Raw genomic sequence first — 19,020 nt, 5'->3', positions numbered from 1 at the left:
GATTTAGTTTTTTTAAAAATAGGAAAAGAAATTAGTAATTAATTTAGATTATATGTTGAAACAATATTTTAGATATATTGAGTTAATAAAATTTCATCTTTGCTTTTTACTAAACCACATATGTAAGCTTGCATTACACTTCTATTGGACTTGGACAGCTGTGCTTCAGCCCTTTTTAAATTTTTTTTGGTATCAGTTGTCATGACTTACAATGAGCAATAGTATTAAACAGCATCGCATCCCACATTTCTAAGTCTTTTCTGCCAAAAGATATTTTTACCACAACTTGAGAAACAAATCTACTGTTTAAAAAGATAGGTAACAATTTAAAATCTTTCCACCCATGCAACCTGTATATTGGTAACACCTCTACCTCAATTCACAACTTAAAAAGACACAGTGGGCGCCAGTCTCCCTGGGTTCAGTCTCCTCACTTGTAAAATGATTAACTTTTTCCTCATAAAACCCTTAAGATTAAATAACATTTGTAAAAACTTTCCTAGCACAATACAAGGCACATACTTGGCCTTCAGTAAATGTTAGTTTTCCCCAATCCACCAACTAACAGATCAGGTGATTACAAACTGGGTGAGATGATTCCTTAATTGTAAAAGAATTCACCACAGGTTTTCTCCCACAGTGACGTGTCCCACTGCATTCAAAATAGGATTAAATTTACATGCAAGAACATGTATGGTGTATAAAATGAAATTCACCTGTAACAGAGGCCAATTCCTTCACTCCTGTTCACTTTCAGTGTTTGTTCTCTTAGGCAGGTATGGCTTGCTCATTCTACATAGTACTGCCAGTAGTGGCTCAATTAAACATAACAAACCTAGAACTTAAGCCTCTAAAGTAAAGGCATGAGCTTTTGTCTTCTTGGCTCACAGCAAGTACTCAAGTATTTGCTGAAAGAATAAACCTTAGAAAAATATATGTCAAAGCTGCTACTGGGAGATGTTCTAACCCATTTTCAATAGCAAATGAAGCATCGAGACTTATCATTCAAACACTGGAAGCATCAATAACACATTATTATATGCATTTATACTGCACTTTTTCATTTCAAAGACAGTACTTTATGACATATCTATGATACTTGATTTAACTGGATCCAAGATGGTCCTTCTACAGTTCCACAGGAATCAGATTCCTTGCTTCAATAGTGATGAGCCGTCTTGCAAATGAATGTTATCAGTCACGGAGTAAGGCTAATTTAACTCATTACCACCAGCAAAATATAAACTTCAAGGAAGCATCACTTTTGTATGTAAAGTTGAACACACTGTAAGTTTTCTAATAAAAAGTGGTTAGGAAATCTAGAATGATACTAGTTTACTGCCCACATTAAAAGTAGGTTTTAAAATAGTTTCCAGATATTTTTTAAATTAAGCAAACTAAAACTACATCCAAAATATGAAAAAAGCTACAGAAGTCAAAGGTATATGTGTAAATGTTAGTGCTGCACTCTTCAGTTTAATAAATAATGGTTCTGTACATATTTTGTCAGGCCCTAGGACTACCAAAAAAAAAAAAAAAGAACATTCCTGCCATTAAGGAACTCAAGTAAAGAGACAATAGAACTGAACACTGATACTATGTACAAAAGACTCTAGCAGGACCTGGAGGGATTCTGAAAGGTCAGGTTTTGAGGAAACTCTATTCCTACGACTGCACAATATCCAAACTACCATAAGTAGGTGGGAAATTTGTCTAAAGCATATTGTGACCCTACAAATTCATCTTGAGAATCACTCTGGTAAAAGTAAAGCTCAGTGCACTAGCAGGTAGGAGCCCTGGGTTCATTCCCAGCCCAACTACTTAGTAGCCCGTGAGCTTAACAGCAAAGTCATCTGATCTTCAGTTCCTACTGTAAGTAACACATGACAAGAGTCATGACCCCATTTCCCTGACACAGTACTTGAGGGAATAAAAGAAATACTACTTTTAAACTTTAGAGCCCTATGTAAATGGATCATCATTTGCATTCCTCAGCTAAACCGTCATTAGGAGTAAACAATTTTTTTTCATTTATTCATCAACTATTCAGTGGAATGACTTCCTTCCACTCTACAGAAAGGGCAAAGATTCTCAAGTTCCATTGCAAGGAATGCATTCCAGAAGCACTGCCATCTGAAACCAAATGGGGTAAAACTGGGTCACAGTGAAGGCCCACACCCTCCCGCTTCCTACTTTAGGAAATAAACTCCACTCAACAGGGATAAATAACCACGGGTAAGAACCAAAGAACAAAGCCAGAACCAGATCAGTAAACTGGGTGAATTTAAGTAGCAATATACAAAAACTAACACTCACACAGCATTATCCAACCCTCACAAGACACTGTTCTTTGACAAATATTTAAGAGTATGCACAGGGGGTTTTAATGGAATTTTTACGTCTTAGGTGCCACTAGACCATCAACACACTTTCCACTCACTCATGGAGAAGAATTCCTGTAAGTATTTAAAGTATTAACAATGACATCAGACTGTTACTTGGGGAGCCAGGATGGAGAACTCTCCCAATAGACACATTCTTTTACATATGTTCATTCTCTCTCTCTCACACACACACACACACAAAATTGACAGAAAAATTCAGAATGTGAGTTCCAATCTACTAGTGAAAAACCATCAAAAGCCTAGGACTTCAAGCTTTTAGAAGTCTGGCTGTAGGGGACATTTTTAATTTTAAAAGCTTCCAAGTATACAATGACCATTACACAATACTCCACAAGCAAATGATAAAGAAATATATACCTTCTATGATTTAAACGAAAATGAATTGGCGAGAAGAGGCAGTAAAAGGGAATGCATTCAACAGATTTCTGGCAGCACAATCAGGATTTGGCTCATGTAGAGCCCTTTTATACTTGAGTGTCTAAAGGCATTTTTCAAACAGCCTTTTGTCTAACATGTATAGGGGTGGAGACTTACTGGTAACATTCCAGGAGACTTAATCACAGAGGAATGTTTGGACAAACAGCTTCATCATATGGATGATAGTTTCCATTTTCAAATATGATCAGCTATTGAAGAACCTGGTGACACTGTTAGGATGTTTTAATAATACTGGTCTAGGGGGAGGGTATAGCTCAGTGGTAGAGTGCTTGTCTTGCATGCACAAGGTCCTGGGTTCAATCCCCAGTACCTCCACTTAAAAAATAATAAATAAACCTAACTGCCTCCTTCCCTTAAAAAAGGCATTCTTAATAATATTTGTCTAAAAAATAATCAAGCATCTGTTCTGGGGCAATTTTAAGCTAATGGAGATAACCTGATTCAGACTGTGAGACCTTAACTTAAATGACTCTAACTTAAATGATTCTGATTCTGAACTAAACCTTAAATGATTCTATAATGTTCCCTACAAGCAGCAGAAAAATAACAAATACTACATTACCATGACTGAAAATATTAACAAGGAGAAGTAAGGTTTACTTTTTACATCACTAAAGTTACCAATTTATTTATGGTCTGGCTTACTAATTCACAAATTATTTAAGAGATCTGAATTTAAAACAAAGCCCTTGATAGTCTTTTGAGGGGTTTTTTTTGTAAGACTTTTTAAAGCACAGTCGGTTTACAAAGTTGTGTTAAAAATTTACCATTTTAAACATCTTTTTTTTTTTAATGGAGGTATTGAAACCAGGACCTTGTGCATGCTAAGCATGTGCTCCACGACTGAGCTATTACCCTCCCTCACCTTTTAAATTAATTCTATGAGCAAGGGGGACAGTGTAGCTCAGTGGCAGAGGGCATGCCTAGGATGCACAAGGGTCCTGGGTTCAATCCCCAGTACCTCCATTAAATAAATAAACCTAATTAACAACCCCCCCCCCAAAAAAAAACAAAAAGGAAAAAATTTAATTCCATGAGCTCATGTATGGTGACAACCTGGATGCTGTCATTAGTAAATATATAGGGCATTTAAGCGGGAGAAGGGGTGGGAAGTGATAGACTGGGAGTTCAAAATTTGTAGATATTGACAGGCATATGTAGAATAGATAAACAAGATTATATTGTTAGCACAAGGAAATATATACAAGATCTTGTGGTAGCTCACAGCGAAAAAAAATGTGATAATATATGTATGTTCACGTATAACTGAAAAATTGTGCTCTACACTGGAATTTAACACAACATTGTAAAATGACTATAACTCAACAAAAAAATGTTTAAAAAATAAATAAAAACAAATATAGGGCATTTAATATTTAATAATGCAGTTCAACTTGTTATACAGTAACTCAGCGAGAAAATGTAGATAAGGTTATTCCAAATCCCACGAGCTACATGAAAACTGGATTCATAAAAATAATTTTTATGTGTTTCTTTATGCAGGAATAAAAGGGATGAGTTCTGAGGGGATCAGAGTAGAAATGAGTGAAAGATAAAATTTAATCCCATCTAAATTTTACATATTAGAAATTTTAAAATGCAAGCTATGCTGATAGGTTAAAACACATACCTTCTTTCTGCTAACATTTCATAAAAGTCTCTGATATCTTGACCAGATTTTTCCATACAGTGATAAAATGCCAATTGACTCTCCCGATTTGCAAAATCCACCTTAAAAAAAAAAAAGAATAGCAGGTGTTTGGTGAAAGTTTCAGATTTTAATGATGGAAAGTGTTACCAAATTTGAAAATTTTTCCCAACAGAGCCCTCTGGATAAATTTTAAGAAAGAACAACTAAAACTATATTTTATTAACCTGAAATCTCTCTCAAATTTTACACAAAAATGATAAAGAATTATAATCTAAAATTCCAGAACCCAATTGTGAAAGAGTAGAAAAAGTAAAATGGAAGACTGAAACACAGCTCTAAGGATTCTAGATTATCAATTAAATAATTAGACCAGCTAAATCCAGTAATCTGTTGTGCATAAATTTGCTAGAACCACAGTTAGAACACAAAATAAAATATCAAAGAACATTTAAACTTTACTCACAGCCAGGCCTCAGAATCACTAAAATATAATACTCATCATTTATTAATACCTTATTTTGAAAAGACTGATTTCAATCTATCCACCCATAGTTATGAAGAACACAAATTTCTTCAAACTATCACGAACAAAAGTTTTTAAACAAAAACACTAGACAAAAAGATCATGCCTTCAGTGGTTACCCACTCTTTAGTTGAGGAGGAAAAAAGATGAAGAGAAGACCATTCAAGAAACTGGACTGACATAAGGAGCTCCTGGGTGTGCGGATGCCCACAGGTGACTGTGGCCAGCCTGTACAAAGAGTACCAGGCACCCAGGGCGCAGAGAAGCACCCTTCCTTGGATGAGAGGATTTTTAGGGAAGGTTCTGTGGCTAATGGTTTAATAGACCCTGTGCCCTCCAGTAGCCAGATGTAAAAACTGTAATATCCCCCTTAAAAACTGAGGACATACACTGCATGTCCTGTAAACCAACAAAATGCCAGTTATTAAGAGGCTGGGATCTGACAATTACTGTGTTTTGCTTTGTTTAAAGTCTTTCTGCACACCTTAATTTTATTCCCACCAATTTTCCTCCCCTTGGTCTCTTTTACAGCTGCTTGTGCGTATTCAATCTCATTGTAGAGAACCAGGGCCATGCCTTTTAAGCGGTCAAACACCACCTGTAAAAAACAAAAAAACAAAACAAAAAACAAATAAGAGCCTCATCCACCAGACTGAGTGTCAGTCCCAACAAAATTCTAAGCCACAGGGATACTGCCAAGAAAAAAAAAAATTTTTTAATTCTAGAAAAAATTTCAGGCTCTTCCTGATGATGCACGTTACAGTGAAAACACAATAAAAGGTGCAGGGACCGTTCAGAATTGTGGGTGCTGTGGCTTGTGGTATATTATGCCTTTATTTTGTTTTTCTGTATTTTATTTTATTTTCCATGTTGACTGAGTCCTGTACTGTACTGTATTAAAGTAAGCACTCTTGTAGTTTTGGCTCTCAAAAATCAACACAGTTGAAAGAGAGAAAAAAATTTAGAGTACATCAACAATCCATTTGATATTGTACATCAACTATATTCTAATTCAGAAAATTTAAGAAGAAAAAACTACATTACACCAAAGGTAAAATTAGAAAAAAACAGTAAGTTACAGTGTATTTTGGTCATAAGCAGCACTACTGTCTTAAAGCCGTAGATTATTTATACTAACAGTCTTTAAGATGTGTTTCTCCAAAAAACAAAAGCTACACTTTAATTTCAAAGTTATGCAACATGCCTACCACAGTGTAAATCTGCTTTCAAGAAGTTAAAGGCTTCACATAATGGAATGGGGACCAGAGACCCTTTTCCTGTTATGTTTGTGAGCGTGCTACATAACAAACACTGGTTAGATGAATATTCTATTGTGTGAGAGTCCTTTTAAAGTTATCGTCATTATAAAAAAAAAACTAATTACATAGTGTGAGCGAATAATTCTATAGACTAATTTTAACATGAGATAAAATCTAGAAATTCCTAAGAAATATTAGTTCCAAAATTAATCATTTAGACTGATACTAGATAAGTTTTTCAAAATACTCACATATTATAAGCTAATAGATGCAAATGCTCTTCTAGACCAAATTTTGGAAAAGAGAATTTTAATGTATGAGTTATTAAAGAAAAGAAAGTCAGCAATAGAAGTTGGGACTGAAAGGACAGAACACCAAGAAAAGGGAGTCAGAAGTAACTTTAAACCACAAAACAAAACCTCCCACTTACCTTTACCACAGGCCCATATCGGCAGAAATGACGTGTTAAATATTGATCCGACACATTTGAAGAAAGCCCGTCTAACCACACACAGTTTGTAGGCATGCTCTTTCCAAAACCCAGCTGAATATAAAAGGCAAAATTTCTATTAGTTAAGTCACCAATTATTCAACAACAAAATTCTGAAAAATCTTGTCTTCTATAGCAATCTTACCAAACCAACATCTCAAGTGGGAACCATCAGGTTAAAATCAATAGAAATTTAGAAGAAAGTTATCCTGCCCAGTTAAGCGAGTATCAATTCAGATTATAGTGTAACAAGATGAGGATGCAAAGTTTATCACCTTTATAGTTCTCTCACTTCACTACTGCAATTTTGAATAATCAGACATACGTACAAAAAACTCCAGATCTTAAAAAACAGGGCAAGTATTAACAGCACAATAACTTATGCAAATTCCTTTACCTTGAGGCGATTATTTCCAAGGTATTCCCCATCCATCTTCTTAATAGCCTTACAAACGCTGGCAATATCACAGTATTGCAAGAATGCATACTGAGGAACTCCATTTACTTTCTTAATATCAATATCCTAAAAAAGCCAGGGGATACCACTCAGTAATATGCCAATAAAAAATAAATCAGAATAAACCAAATCCATATGAAGCATATATTTCTCAAAGCAGTTATATTCCCCAAAATCATTTTCTTAGTTACAATTATACATCTTAATGCAACTGTAAATTAACAGCCTAAAAAACTATACAACACAGCATCTGTAGTCACAAACCATGAAATCTCCTCATGTGAAGCCCTTTGCAGAAGAGCAACTGCAATGCAATTCAAAACTCAAAAATTTAAATCCACAATTCCTGTGTTGAGAAATTTATGATAAGAAAGAAAAGATAGCCTATTTGATAAAAACCTAAGAAACAATTCCCTTCTGCAATATCTAAAATCCTTATTAGGAGTAAGCCATTTAAAATATAGTATCTGGGAAGAGTAAGAATGATAAAGAAGTCAAGTTTTCAAAAAGGGATTTAAAGTATGCAATCCTAAATTAGAAGACTCACTCTATCAGTGTATCTAACTGAATTCAGCCTGGTGATAATCTCTTACACACAGAATGAATGGATTACATAAACACCTGAACTACTTTGTGAAGATGCATCAGAACACCATCCTTGGATTAAAGGAACACTCTATAAAGGAATACCCCCATCTCTTTGGAATGCTCGAAACCTACAGTCACATCTGACACTCTGGTCCTGCCTACTTAGAGGAGGTAGTGAAAAAACCTGGCTTACACATGAAAATGGTCCAGAGAAACCAGACACCTGGATGGCAAAACTTGTATTTAAACAATAATGAGCTGGGCCATATACTGCAGATTATGTATTGTGATTATCTAAGCCTCCTTAAAAGGGTCACAAGCCAATAATCAAAACCTGAAACAGAGCAAAATGAGTAATTCATTTAAAGAGCTGTTTGATGGGACCTTAAAAAAAAAAGCAGTAACTTATACTCAAAATTTTTCTAAGTAATGGTAAACAGAAGCTGTGTTCATCATTATGCAGAATGTAATATTCCAGGATAACTCCATTTAAGAGAAATGGTTTCCATAGAATACTAGTGGAATCACTAAATAGATTCTTCTGGTTGTAGCAAAATCTGTTATCAATAAGCAGACGACCACGTTCTGAAAGTTTGCATGTCATTAAAACAGTAACATTTATGAGCAGTTGCAAACATGATAAGATTATGGTTTTCAAACACAATATTGACACATGTACACCTTATTGACAAGCAAAGCTCTTAAAACACAATAATCATTCCATTTTTAGCAACCCTGGTGATGAAAATGTATCCATGTGTCCAAATACAACTCTTTATACTCCTCTAAAACTGAAAGTAGCAGCTACATTCAAATAAAAGTATGTCTGAAAGTTTTATCAATTCACAGGCTCATGAATGACAAACAGTAAATTAAATAAAAATCATGGTATAAAGACAAAAGGAATTGGAACCCAGACAGGTAAGTGAGAATCAAGTCACTCATTTAGGTAAGAAATAGAGCTGGAATAAAGAGTGTATGCTACTCTCACAAAAATAAGAGAACTTAGAAAAATCAAAATAACTGAGAAAGAAAAATGAATGTTTTGCTAGTGTATTTCTCTAAATATACAGCTTCTCTGTTTTTCCTTCACTTCTACCAACTACTTCAATCTCTTGCCCCCAGCCCCTAGAAGATAAGGTTTAGATCTGCCACAAACACAAATAATGTCTTATTCACAAGAATAGATTATGTCACTAAAAAAATAAAGATCTTTTGCTTAGAGCATTAGTGTATAAAAGAAGGATAAAGGGATGGACAAATGGACACGACACCCCCCCACAAAAGATGAACAATAGCTACTTCTATCCTCTTTTACTCTCCAAAGTCTAAAAATGCTAGAGCATTTTCTTTACTGTTATTAATATAGAGAAAGTCTAGGAAAACAAGTAATTTCCCTATTTTTTCAAACAACAACAACAAAATAGCATATAACCTAAGGGTACAAAGCAACAACTAAACTATTTTCACTATAAATTGACTCAAGTTTAAGTAATGGGGAAGACAAATCCTTCTATTCCTAAATCTAACAATGACTTGCATAGTTTAAAAAATGATTCTAATTAAAATTTCAAAATAAAACTGAGTTTCCGGCATGACAGTCACATTCTAGTAATCTCCAAGCTACTTTTGATGGGCATTGTGATTAAAAAAAAATAACCATACACTAATCTGCTGCTTCTTTCTTACAACAAATGTTTTTCCTTCCAGATTTTCCTTTCAATCCATAGGACTAGCGGCGGCATTACAACAGCACCCAATGGGCAAAGAAAAATGGAAAGGAAAATATGTATGTATACAAAATAAAGATAATTACATATTTTCACATACACACATAAAGGAGTCCCTGATGGGTTTTGCTAGATAATCTTGTAGCAGGAGTTGAAAATACATAGGGCAAGTGAGAAAATATTCATTACACCATATAAATACCATTTTTCCAAATACAATCTGTACTATGCTTTATGTTCTATGACAAAGTCTAAAACTGTTTTTACTATAAAAACAACATACCACAATTTCTCCAAAGCGTTGGAAGATGTTGCGAAGGTCATGATAAGTAGTGGTCTTTTCAAGGTTGCCAATAAAGAGGGTTCTTGTTGCTTTGGGGTGAAATTCATCAATCCTTTCATCCAAAGGGCGAAATTCATTTTCACTTTCCGTTTCTATAAGTGAGGTGGGGGAAGAGAGTGTTTTAATGCGTATTCATGTATCATGGAAAAATCTACATTTAAGAAATTATGTCTCTGAAATAGCAGGCTTAATACTCATACAATCTGGAAAACTATACACATCATCAGAAATAGCTTCAAAGCAAAAGAGGAATACAAAGGCTAAAGAAATTGGTCCAAAAACTTAAGGAAACATTAACACCTTCATCTTTAAAATGGAAAAGTGAACTGAATTTCAATCTGCTAAATTGACTTTTTAAAAAAATAATCATTATCACAGAAATAGGTCTTAATTCCCAGCAGGAAAAAAAAAATTATTTGAGCCTAATCTTAGGTTCCAAAATTATGCAGCAGGCTCTAAATATGTGGCATAAAACTACAATCTGAAATACACATAAAAGTCAGCTAAAAAATGTCCAGCTTCATTATTTGTTTAATTTACTTTTCAACATTTTGTACAATGTTTAACATTTTACACTTGTCATGCCCAATTGTCTAAATACAGCAATTTTTAGAACTAAGAATAATAACTGTATGAAAGCTGATTGAAGTAACACAAAATATCTTCTTTTACATGGTACCAATGCCAAACAGAGACTAAAGTAACTCTTAAGGTTTCTATTTCTTATGATCAAATGTCCTGGTTCAATGTCTAATTCAATCATAGGCCTTCTGTGAAGCTCCATTTATTAACATGACCTAGGGCAGGGACATTCAACGTATTGTTGATAATAACTATAATACAGCCTGGATGTTCTCTCTTTTTAAATGTAAAACAAAGCCATCCAAAAAAGTTAATATTTAATCAACTCGACTGAAACAAAGTGTTTAGTGCCAACTACTGAAACATTACTGATGATGTCAACAACACTGGTATTAAAGACTCAACTTCTGAACTGTTGGGTGAACTCAAGCCAGAATATACCTCACTCCTGATTCTAGGTTGAAAGCTCCAGTGGTAGCTCAGCTTAATCTAACCTGTGTCATCAAAGAGTACATACTCAGTGGACTCAGTACACCTGGTCCTGCATTTTCATCTTATCTCACAGGGGTATATCTCATTTTAAGCTCAACTAGGTCTTCTCATAGCTATCTATCTAATAGAGGGCACATATTTAGGAACATTTCATTTAAAAAGAGAAAAATTTTTAAGGAAAAATTAATGCAGACACATCTTGAGGTTTGTACTCCAACAGGCAGAATGAAAAGGATAAAGCATGATCTGCAATCATTAAAATCTGTAATGACTTCAGTTCCACCAAACAGCTCAGTAAAATTTCAAAACTGAAAATTCAGTTTAGGAGGGGAAAAAAATGTCTTCCACATGTAATCTATCTAAGCTTCATGACCAGTTTTAAGTCTTAATGCCTACACATTAGTGAAAAAACTTTTGTCCTGCAACTTCACGTTTAGGGTACTGTAATGCTATGCATAGAAGTTTTTTAAAAAGCACAATCTTAGAAGCCATTAGCGGTCTCTGTGCAAAGCTGGGTTTCCTGGATTTGGATCTTTTTAATTTCAAGAGCTCCTTTACCTAAGGAAGCAATCAGCTCCATACATTTCAATATGTAACATTTATGACAAGCATCCAACAGCATAATTTCAACCAAGTCTCCATACTCAGCTTTCAAATATCCCATTAAACTGGGTGTTTCATGCAGTCCCATCTGAAAGAAGTACCTTCAGCTCTCCTATACTTGAACCAATCAAACATCTCAAAATCTTCGTGTCAGGTGGTTAAAGTCCAATTAATACTCTGGGTGCTAACTAATTGGGTAAAATGCATTTTTTAACAGTGACAATCTCAAGCTAGACCTACCATGTGGAGATTAGAAGGTCACCTACTGATAATGCCCCTGAATTAGATCCTCACTAGTTGATAATTACATATGGCTCTAAAAGCTTACATAGATTATACGACATCTGAAATATTATTCTTCAAAGTCAGTTCTGACCCGTTCCAAATGTGTTAAATAAGAACTCCTAAGTTACTCTTGGCCCAGTATAAGTTAAGGCAGTATACCTCAAACTTGGCAGGAGGGAATGTGAAGGCATAACTTATAATTCCTTTGAATTCCTGTGTTTATAAAATTATGCACATTTTACAGTCTTCATGCTAAAAATTGTCTGTTTTAATATACCAATAACATTTACACATTCTTAGCAGAGAAATTCTATTTTTTCCTCTTAATTGTCAAATAAAATAAATACTCCAAGAAAATGGGCTATGTTTACCTGTAAATTCTACTCAAAGTCTTAGTCTTAAGTTCAATTGTCTCAGCTGCATAATATAACTGCATAATTTTAACATTTCTCTTCATTCCTCTACAAATTGCTCACAAGTTGCCTTAAATCCAGGGTTTCCAAACTTGAGCATGCAAACTTTGAACCAGTAAGCTGGGGTACAGTCAGAGTCTGCATTTTAATAAGTGAGCACTGCAGGTGGCTCTGAAACAGGAAAAACACTGACCCAAGTCATGCCTGACAAGACTTCCTGCCTTAGAATAAATAGGTCTTACAGGAAGGTTCAAGCAATATAACGTACCCTTAGAATGTTCACTGGGTTGTACTCGTAAGATTTAGTCCTGCCTCTCCATCACTATCTTTCAGGGACATGGAAGCTAGAATAACAGACCCAATTTGTGCTAGGCATAATGGAAATAAAACTGGCCTAAGTAGTCCCTCAAACTAATGTAGTTTGTTTTCTAATTCAGGATAATTCTGTTGTCATTCTCCTAGGAATTACCTCCTTATCTCAACCAATTCAATCCTTTTGAAAGGGAGGATTCAACAAGGGGCTATACTCTGCCTTTTAGGACTCTGAAAAGTTAGCATTGCTCCCTTATAGAAATAGAACTATCTTTATCCTACCCTAACCAAAACAATATATTTTATTAAGATGAACAATAAAATATAACCACTCTTTAAAACAGAAGACACTGGAAGTATGTTAATAAATAGAGCTGGAATAGTGTCCGCATTCAGGATAACATGTTGCCCTTTCAAAAACCGGAAAGCTTCCTTGTCTCTTACCTGGCCCTATCCATGCTGTTACTTCGATCTGCATGCCAAAGAAAAGTTTTCCTTTTGATGCAGTCAGTGCTTTTTCTTGGTCCTCTTGCTGCCGAAAGAACACCAGACCATACCTCTCTTCTGAAGCTCCATGTATCTGCACTGAAGTCACCTTTCCAAATTTCTTAAATTCATGGAAAAGACCATCTTTAAGGCTTGTATCTAAATCCCCAAACAAAAACGAGTTGATTATTTTTCTAATTTAGTTACAACTCAATCTTTAGCCCAATTTTTGGTGCTAAGTTTTGTTAGCATTAAAATGTTACTTTTCAAATAAAATAACTATAAAAAGGCATTTTAGAGCTGACTGTACAATTTTGAAAATAAACTAGGTGTTAGAAGACATTACTGGTTATTTGTTAGGTAAGAATGGTATCATGGTTGTGCAGAAAAATGCCATTATATTTTATAGATAAATGCAAATTATACATCTTTTAAGTCAGTATTAAATGATGTAATGACAGGGATTCACTTTACCATAAAAAGGTAACAAGAAAAGGAGAGAAGGAAGATGGGGCCAGATAAAGCAAGTATGGCAAAATATTGCTGATTGTTAAATCTGGGGTATGGTGTGAAGGGGGTTCATTCTGCTACTCCTTCTACTGTTGCAGATGTTTAAAATTTTCACGATAAAAATTTTACAAATATACATATATGTGCATATATAAAACTTTAAAGACTTGAGAAAGAAAGTCATATTTCTAGTTTTCCAAACATCATGTCAATGATAAAATTGTGTGGGAAATGGCATGTGACATACTAAACAACTTTAAGGCCTTTAACAGATGAATTATACCATCTAAAGGTCTTATGTTAATTTACTTCATTATAAAAATTAAAACTGTACAGAAAGACAAACCAATTTAACCCCTGCCCATTCCTAAACTGCAGAGTAATGTCAATCACCAACATTTGTGTCTCAGCATCTCTATTCATAAACCTGGCATGGAGGTTTTACGGGATGCTTTAATAAATGATTTAAGTAATCACTGAAATGCATTTAGCTAAGAAATACTTAGTTTGGTCTTTGTTAGTCTGACCATCTCCTAACAGTTGTTTATATACTCAATACTCCTAATGGAGGAATAACAATACATTATGGCCAACTATCAATCAATACAATTGGAGTAAAGAGTACACTATAGCTTTTAACTATATAAAGTCATTACTCATGACTTTCCTCATTTAAAATGTTAATATTTTGAAGTGGGTTTCGTATCATAATTATACATCTAAAGTTATTTTACAGAACACAGGACACCAGGCCAATATAAATCTGACTGAAAATAGTATTTCTACAATTTCATTATACCAAACTTCCCCTAATATCAAAATATTTAATTCAGAAAGCATTTTTATTCAAAAATAAACTTTATACAACATGCACCATATAATCTTTTTTTTGCACCATATAATCTTTATGTGTATATGTATGTGTATATAATTAAATACAAATAAAGTAACATGCAATCTTTACATATATAACAACCTAGAAACTACATAAATTTATAACCACCTGCTTTTTCTTACATGGTGTTAAATACCAACAAACCACAAAAAGAAAAAAGGGGGAGACAAAGTTGAAAGACAAGGAGAAAATATTACCAACACAGTCAGATTAAGAGAGTGAGATACTTAGATAAATTCTATACAAAGTATAGAATTTAAGTAGCTGGGTCTCTCATCCCCCAGTTGTAGCAGAGAGTACAGTAAGACAGAATTTTACCTGTTGAGCGTACTGGAAGATTCTGAACCTTGATCCCAAAACTTTTACGGGGCTCATCTTTTTCCAAGGATGAAAGCAACTGGGAAGTGGGTGCTGGGACTGCTGCAGATTGAACTGATCGGGCTGGAGAGTCATCACTTGAACTACTGCTGGAATCAGTGCTACAGAAAAGAAAGAAAGAAAGAAAAAACTTCAGTGAAAAAATAAACAGAAAACAAGTTGCATATAAAACTTTTTAAAATCACAAGTGGGGAGGGCGGTAATGGCTCAATGGTAGAGCACATGCTTTGCATGTTATGAGGTCCAGAATTCAATTCCCAGTACCTCTACTTAAATAAAGCAAATAAACAAACCTAACACCCCTCCCCCAATCAACAAGTGGCAATAATTAAAAGGTCTAAATTTCAGGTCTGGAATTTCTGGACACCCTATCTTCTCCACATTTATTTCATATTCTACCTTCAGAGACGGCAGAAGACAGCAAACCTTGGCCTGAGAATGTGGAAGTAAAAGTAACCATCTTTTACCACCACATGCCGCCTAAGACAAATGTTTCAATCTGTGTAAAACATGAACAATTCTTCCAAATGAAATAAGACTAGTAAACACAATTCACTTAAGGGTAATAATAATAGAATAGTGGATATATGAATTTAGGATTCAGAGATCTTAATTCAAATCTTGGCTCAGATATATAGCATGTATCCTTGGACAAGTCACTTAACCTCCTGCTAAGCCTCTGTTTCCATATTTATAAAATGAAAATAATAATAGTACCTATCTTACAGGGTTAAGAATTAAATAAAATAACCCACAGATTTACAGAAGTTGAAATATGACAGTAATCAATAAATGAAGTGGCACCGCTCTGTTACTATTATTACTACTACTACTACTACCACCACCTCATGGGTAAATTAATTTTCAGGGGAAAAAAATACCCAAAATAATTTCCCAGGTAATTCTAATTTTAAAACTTTTGAAGGACTAATAAAGAAATATTCTATGTTACTTGAATCTAATTAGTTTAAACTCTTTTCTCTGTGAATAATGTGGGAAATGAGAAGGAAATTTAATTTTTCTCTTCAGCTTAACATAAACCTCAAAGGGTGAGACGGTCACAGCTGGAAGGCAAGAAGAAACTATTACCAACACAGAATAAGAGAGCAATACACTCAAACCAGCTTATTATGCCCAAGAACCATGTGAGAAATATCAAATTCTCTTTTCAGTACTGGATGTGCAAGACTACTATGGTTTTAAGTTCTTTTCTCGCATTCTCAAATAGCTTAATAAAAAGTTATTTACAAGTTCTGTTACTTACAGGTTTCTGAAATTTTGCTTCATACACTCCCCTCCTTGTTGTGGAAGACTTAATCCTTTAAGCAAATAACTCTAGGGGGTGGAGGTTTAATCCACCTTAGGCACACTCATTAGAGGAAAGATTCCACAGCTTTTGTCATTTGTGCTAAGACTATAGCTCTCATATCCAAGACAAACTCTAAACCAGCCAGATGAATAAATTCAACACTAGGATCTGAGACATTCACTATTGCTTTCTGAAAAAAATAAAGAAGTGCTATAAGAAAACAGTGTGCTATAACTAAGAATTTAAACAGCATTTTTATTTAGCTCTCACAAGATAAGGCAAAAGATAAAAACTTCATGGGGTTATCAGAGCTTTCTGCAGTTTGAAACACAGAGAAATAAACCTATGCCAGTAAGAACCAAAAGAAGTATCCGAGTTACAAAATAAAAAAAACTACTAGGGATGCACGCCTTGAGAAGGAGCCACAAGTCATCATTGCCAGGTTTCCTATGAATGACTAGGTATCAGTTTTCCCATCAATAAAAATAAAATTCTTTTCTAGATTATTCAGCAATAGTAGTGTTTCTAGTACTAAGTGAATAGGATACATACTTTCACTTAAATTAAAGATTAACAAAATTAATCTTCTGTTTTTAGCACAGAAGGAAAAAAATGCTTGTTAAATGTATTTACATACTCCAAGTAATACAAGATTATTCACAAGGCCATCAGGTGACTACAATACAGAATATATTATGTGAATGTCACTTAATTCCAAGGAATCATAAATAACAATTGAGGAAAATATCTTAATTACAATACTACTAATACTATATACGCCAAAATTCCTTAGCAGTAGTGGATGAAGAAGTAAACAAATATGGGCAAGAACAGAATTTCTGGCTACTAAAATAATGAGCCAACAAAAACAAAGTTCTGTTTAAGTCTATATTATATAAATGCAGAGGAAGGTGATCTATCAATGGTAACAATGATTTTAAAGTACAAAATAATAATAGAAATTAGATTTATTATAAATGTCATCATGCTTTGGGTAAATTCCCTACTACCACAGCAATTTTTTAAAAAAAGATCAAAATTTAACTGGCAGATATATCTGCTGACCAGTTTGAAGTGATAACTAAAAAGAAAGGTTTTTTAATAAATTACAAAATAATAAAGTGATCCTTTTGAATTCACATTTTGATATGTTAACCCAAAACTTCAGTGTACATTTCCAGTGTAGTCTGTTACAAGTACTATGGATTTTAAGGTCCTGAATCAAAAGGGGAGCACAAATTTAGACACCCCCAAATACTTTTCAGTCCTATAAACTGAGAGAAAACCCAAATGCCAAGACTATCTATGTCAATTTTAACTTAAAAAAATTCTTATTTCCATAACTTTGTGAAAACTAAAGAATTTTAACAGTTCAAAACTTATGATGTATGGTATTTTAGTTCTCTCTTATAAGCCAGAAGTAGTTAATCAGAAGTTTTCCAATCTAAATTGCCCTAAAATAGTAGTAATGATGATGTATCAACTAACAGTTTTAGGAAAGTAGACTTTAAATTTACCTGGCCATATCAATATTACATTTTCAGTATCACTTAAAAGTTCTAAATGGTAAGAAATACAATTTAAATCTAGTTACACTTTTCCTAAGCACTCAAGACACATAAGGCTGAATTATTTCTTATATGTACTTATAATTTTTAAATTAAGATTACTAAGAAAACTAAGCAGCAGACTGGTTCAAAATTTTCCATAATGAAGAAATACAAGAATACGCAACTGGTTACATAACAATTCTTTTTTTTTTTTTTTTTTGGTGGGAGGAGGTAATTAGGGTTATTTAGTTTTAGAGGAGGTACTGGGGATTGAACCCAGGACCTCGTGCATGCTAAGCATGTGCTCTACTGCTTGAGCTATATACCACCCCTCAACAATTCTTGATAAGCAAACAGAATATGGGATGACAGGATTCTCTCAAACTAAATTATGGTGTCAAATAATCAACTATTACTGTTCCTACAGCCATTTTATACATAGAACTACAGTGAGCATTTGACTCTTGGCACTGAAAATGTCAAGGCACTGGGTATGCTATTTATAAGATGACTCAGGGCTAAATTTGTTCACACGCAAGAGTAACAGCCAATGACTGACTTCTACATAATATATCTCTATTTTTGTAAACATCCGATTATGCTAAATATGCATCTATGTTGTTTTTTTTAAATTGGAAGATTAAAAAAGTATTTAACCAAGTTAAGCTGAGAAACAAAAATGCGGCATAAATGGATTTTTTAAAGAGTAGCAATTAAAGTGACAAAAAAACTTTTGCAGTTAAAACAGTTAAGAAGGCCCATTTGTTAAAAGCAGATATAATCTCAAGTGACAGCTTTCCAACAATCTCTCTTCTCTTTCATCAGGCAACTAATAAGTTTTTTCTCTCTACATAATCAATATATACAGCTTAAGTCAAGAGGGAAAAGATTCAAATGCAGATTTTCCATCAGGTTTGGGCAATTCAAAATGTGCCCTCTGTCCTTGGTGCTTCCATCAAATGAAGGGAGAAAATCATCTAATTTCTTAAATGCAATGTATCATACTAGGTAATAATCCCTCTAGATCCAGTCTTTTACAGGTCCAAATTTTCAAGATGATCATATTTTTTTAATGCATGAGTTCTCTATATGTGATTTGAGGACCTTTGGGGGCCTCCAAGGTCCTTTTAGGGGGTCTGTGAGGTTCTCCCTACTTCAATTATATATCTGTGTGAGGCCACATCTTCATATACTTCACACACAAAAAATTTATAATCACAATTTAAATACAGAAGGCGTTATGAGAATCTAGCTATCTTATTAAACCAGACATTAAAGAGATTTGCATAAATATAAAACAATACCACTCATCTCATTTCTT

General features: G+C 34.0%; 1 protein-coding gene and 1 non-coding gene across 2 annotated transcripts in view; one reads left to right on the top strand and one right to left on the bottom strand.

Annotated features, from left to right (window-relative positions):
* The window catches only part of SPEN (spen family transcriptional repressor), a 76,030-nt gene that overhangs the window by 11,528 nt on the left and 45,482 nt on the right, over positions 1-19,020 (bottom strand). The window contains 7 exon segments of the mRNA XM_032495259.1: positions 4,474-4,574; positions 5,502-5,615; positions 6,707-6,820; positions 7,164-7,289; positions 9,825-9,976; positions 13,016-13,216; positions 14,781-14,941. Of these exon segments, the coding sequence (XP_032351150.1) occupies positions 4,474-4,574; positions 5,502-5,615; positions 6,707-6,820; positions 7,164-7,289; positions 9,825-9,976; positions 13,016-13,216; positions 14,781-14,941 (969 nt within the window).
* Positions 3,087-3,158, top strand: TRNAA-UGC. Its single transcript has one exon. It is a non-coding gene; the product is annotated as a tRNA-Ala (tRNA).

This window comes from Camelus ferus, chromosome 13 (genome assembly GCF_009834535.1).
Source record: "Camelus ferus isolate YT-003-E chromosome 13, BCGSAC_Cfer_1.0, whole genome shotgun sequence".
NCBI lineage: Eukaryota > Metazoa > Chordata > Mammalia > Artiodactyla > Camelidae > Camelus > Camelus ferus.
The sequence above is the reverse complement of the archived record's forward strand: the minus strand, read 5'-3'. Positions and strand labels throughout refer to the sequence as shown.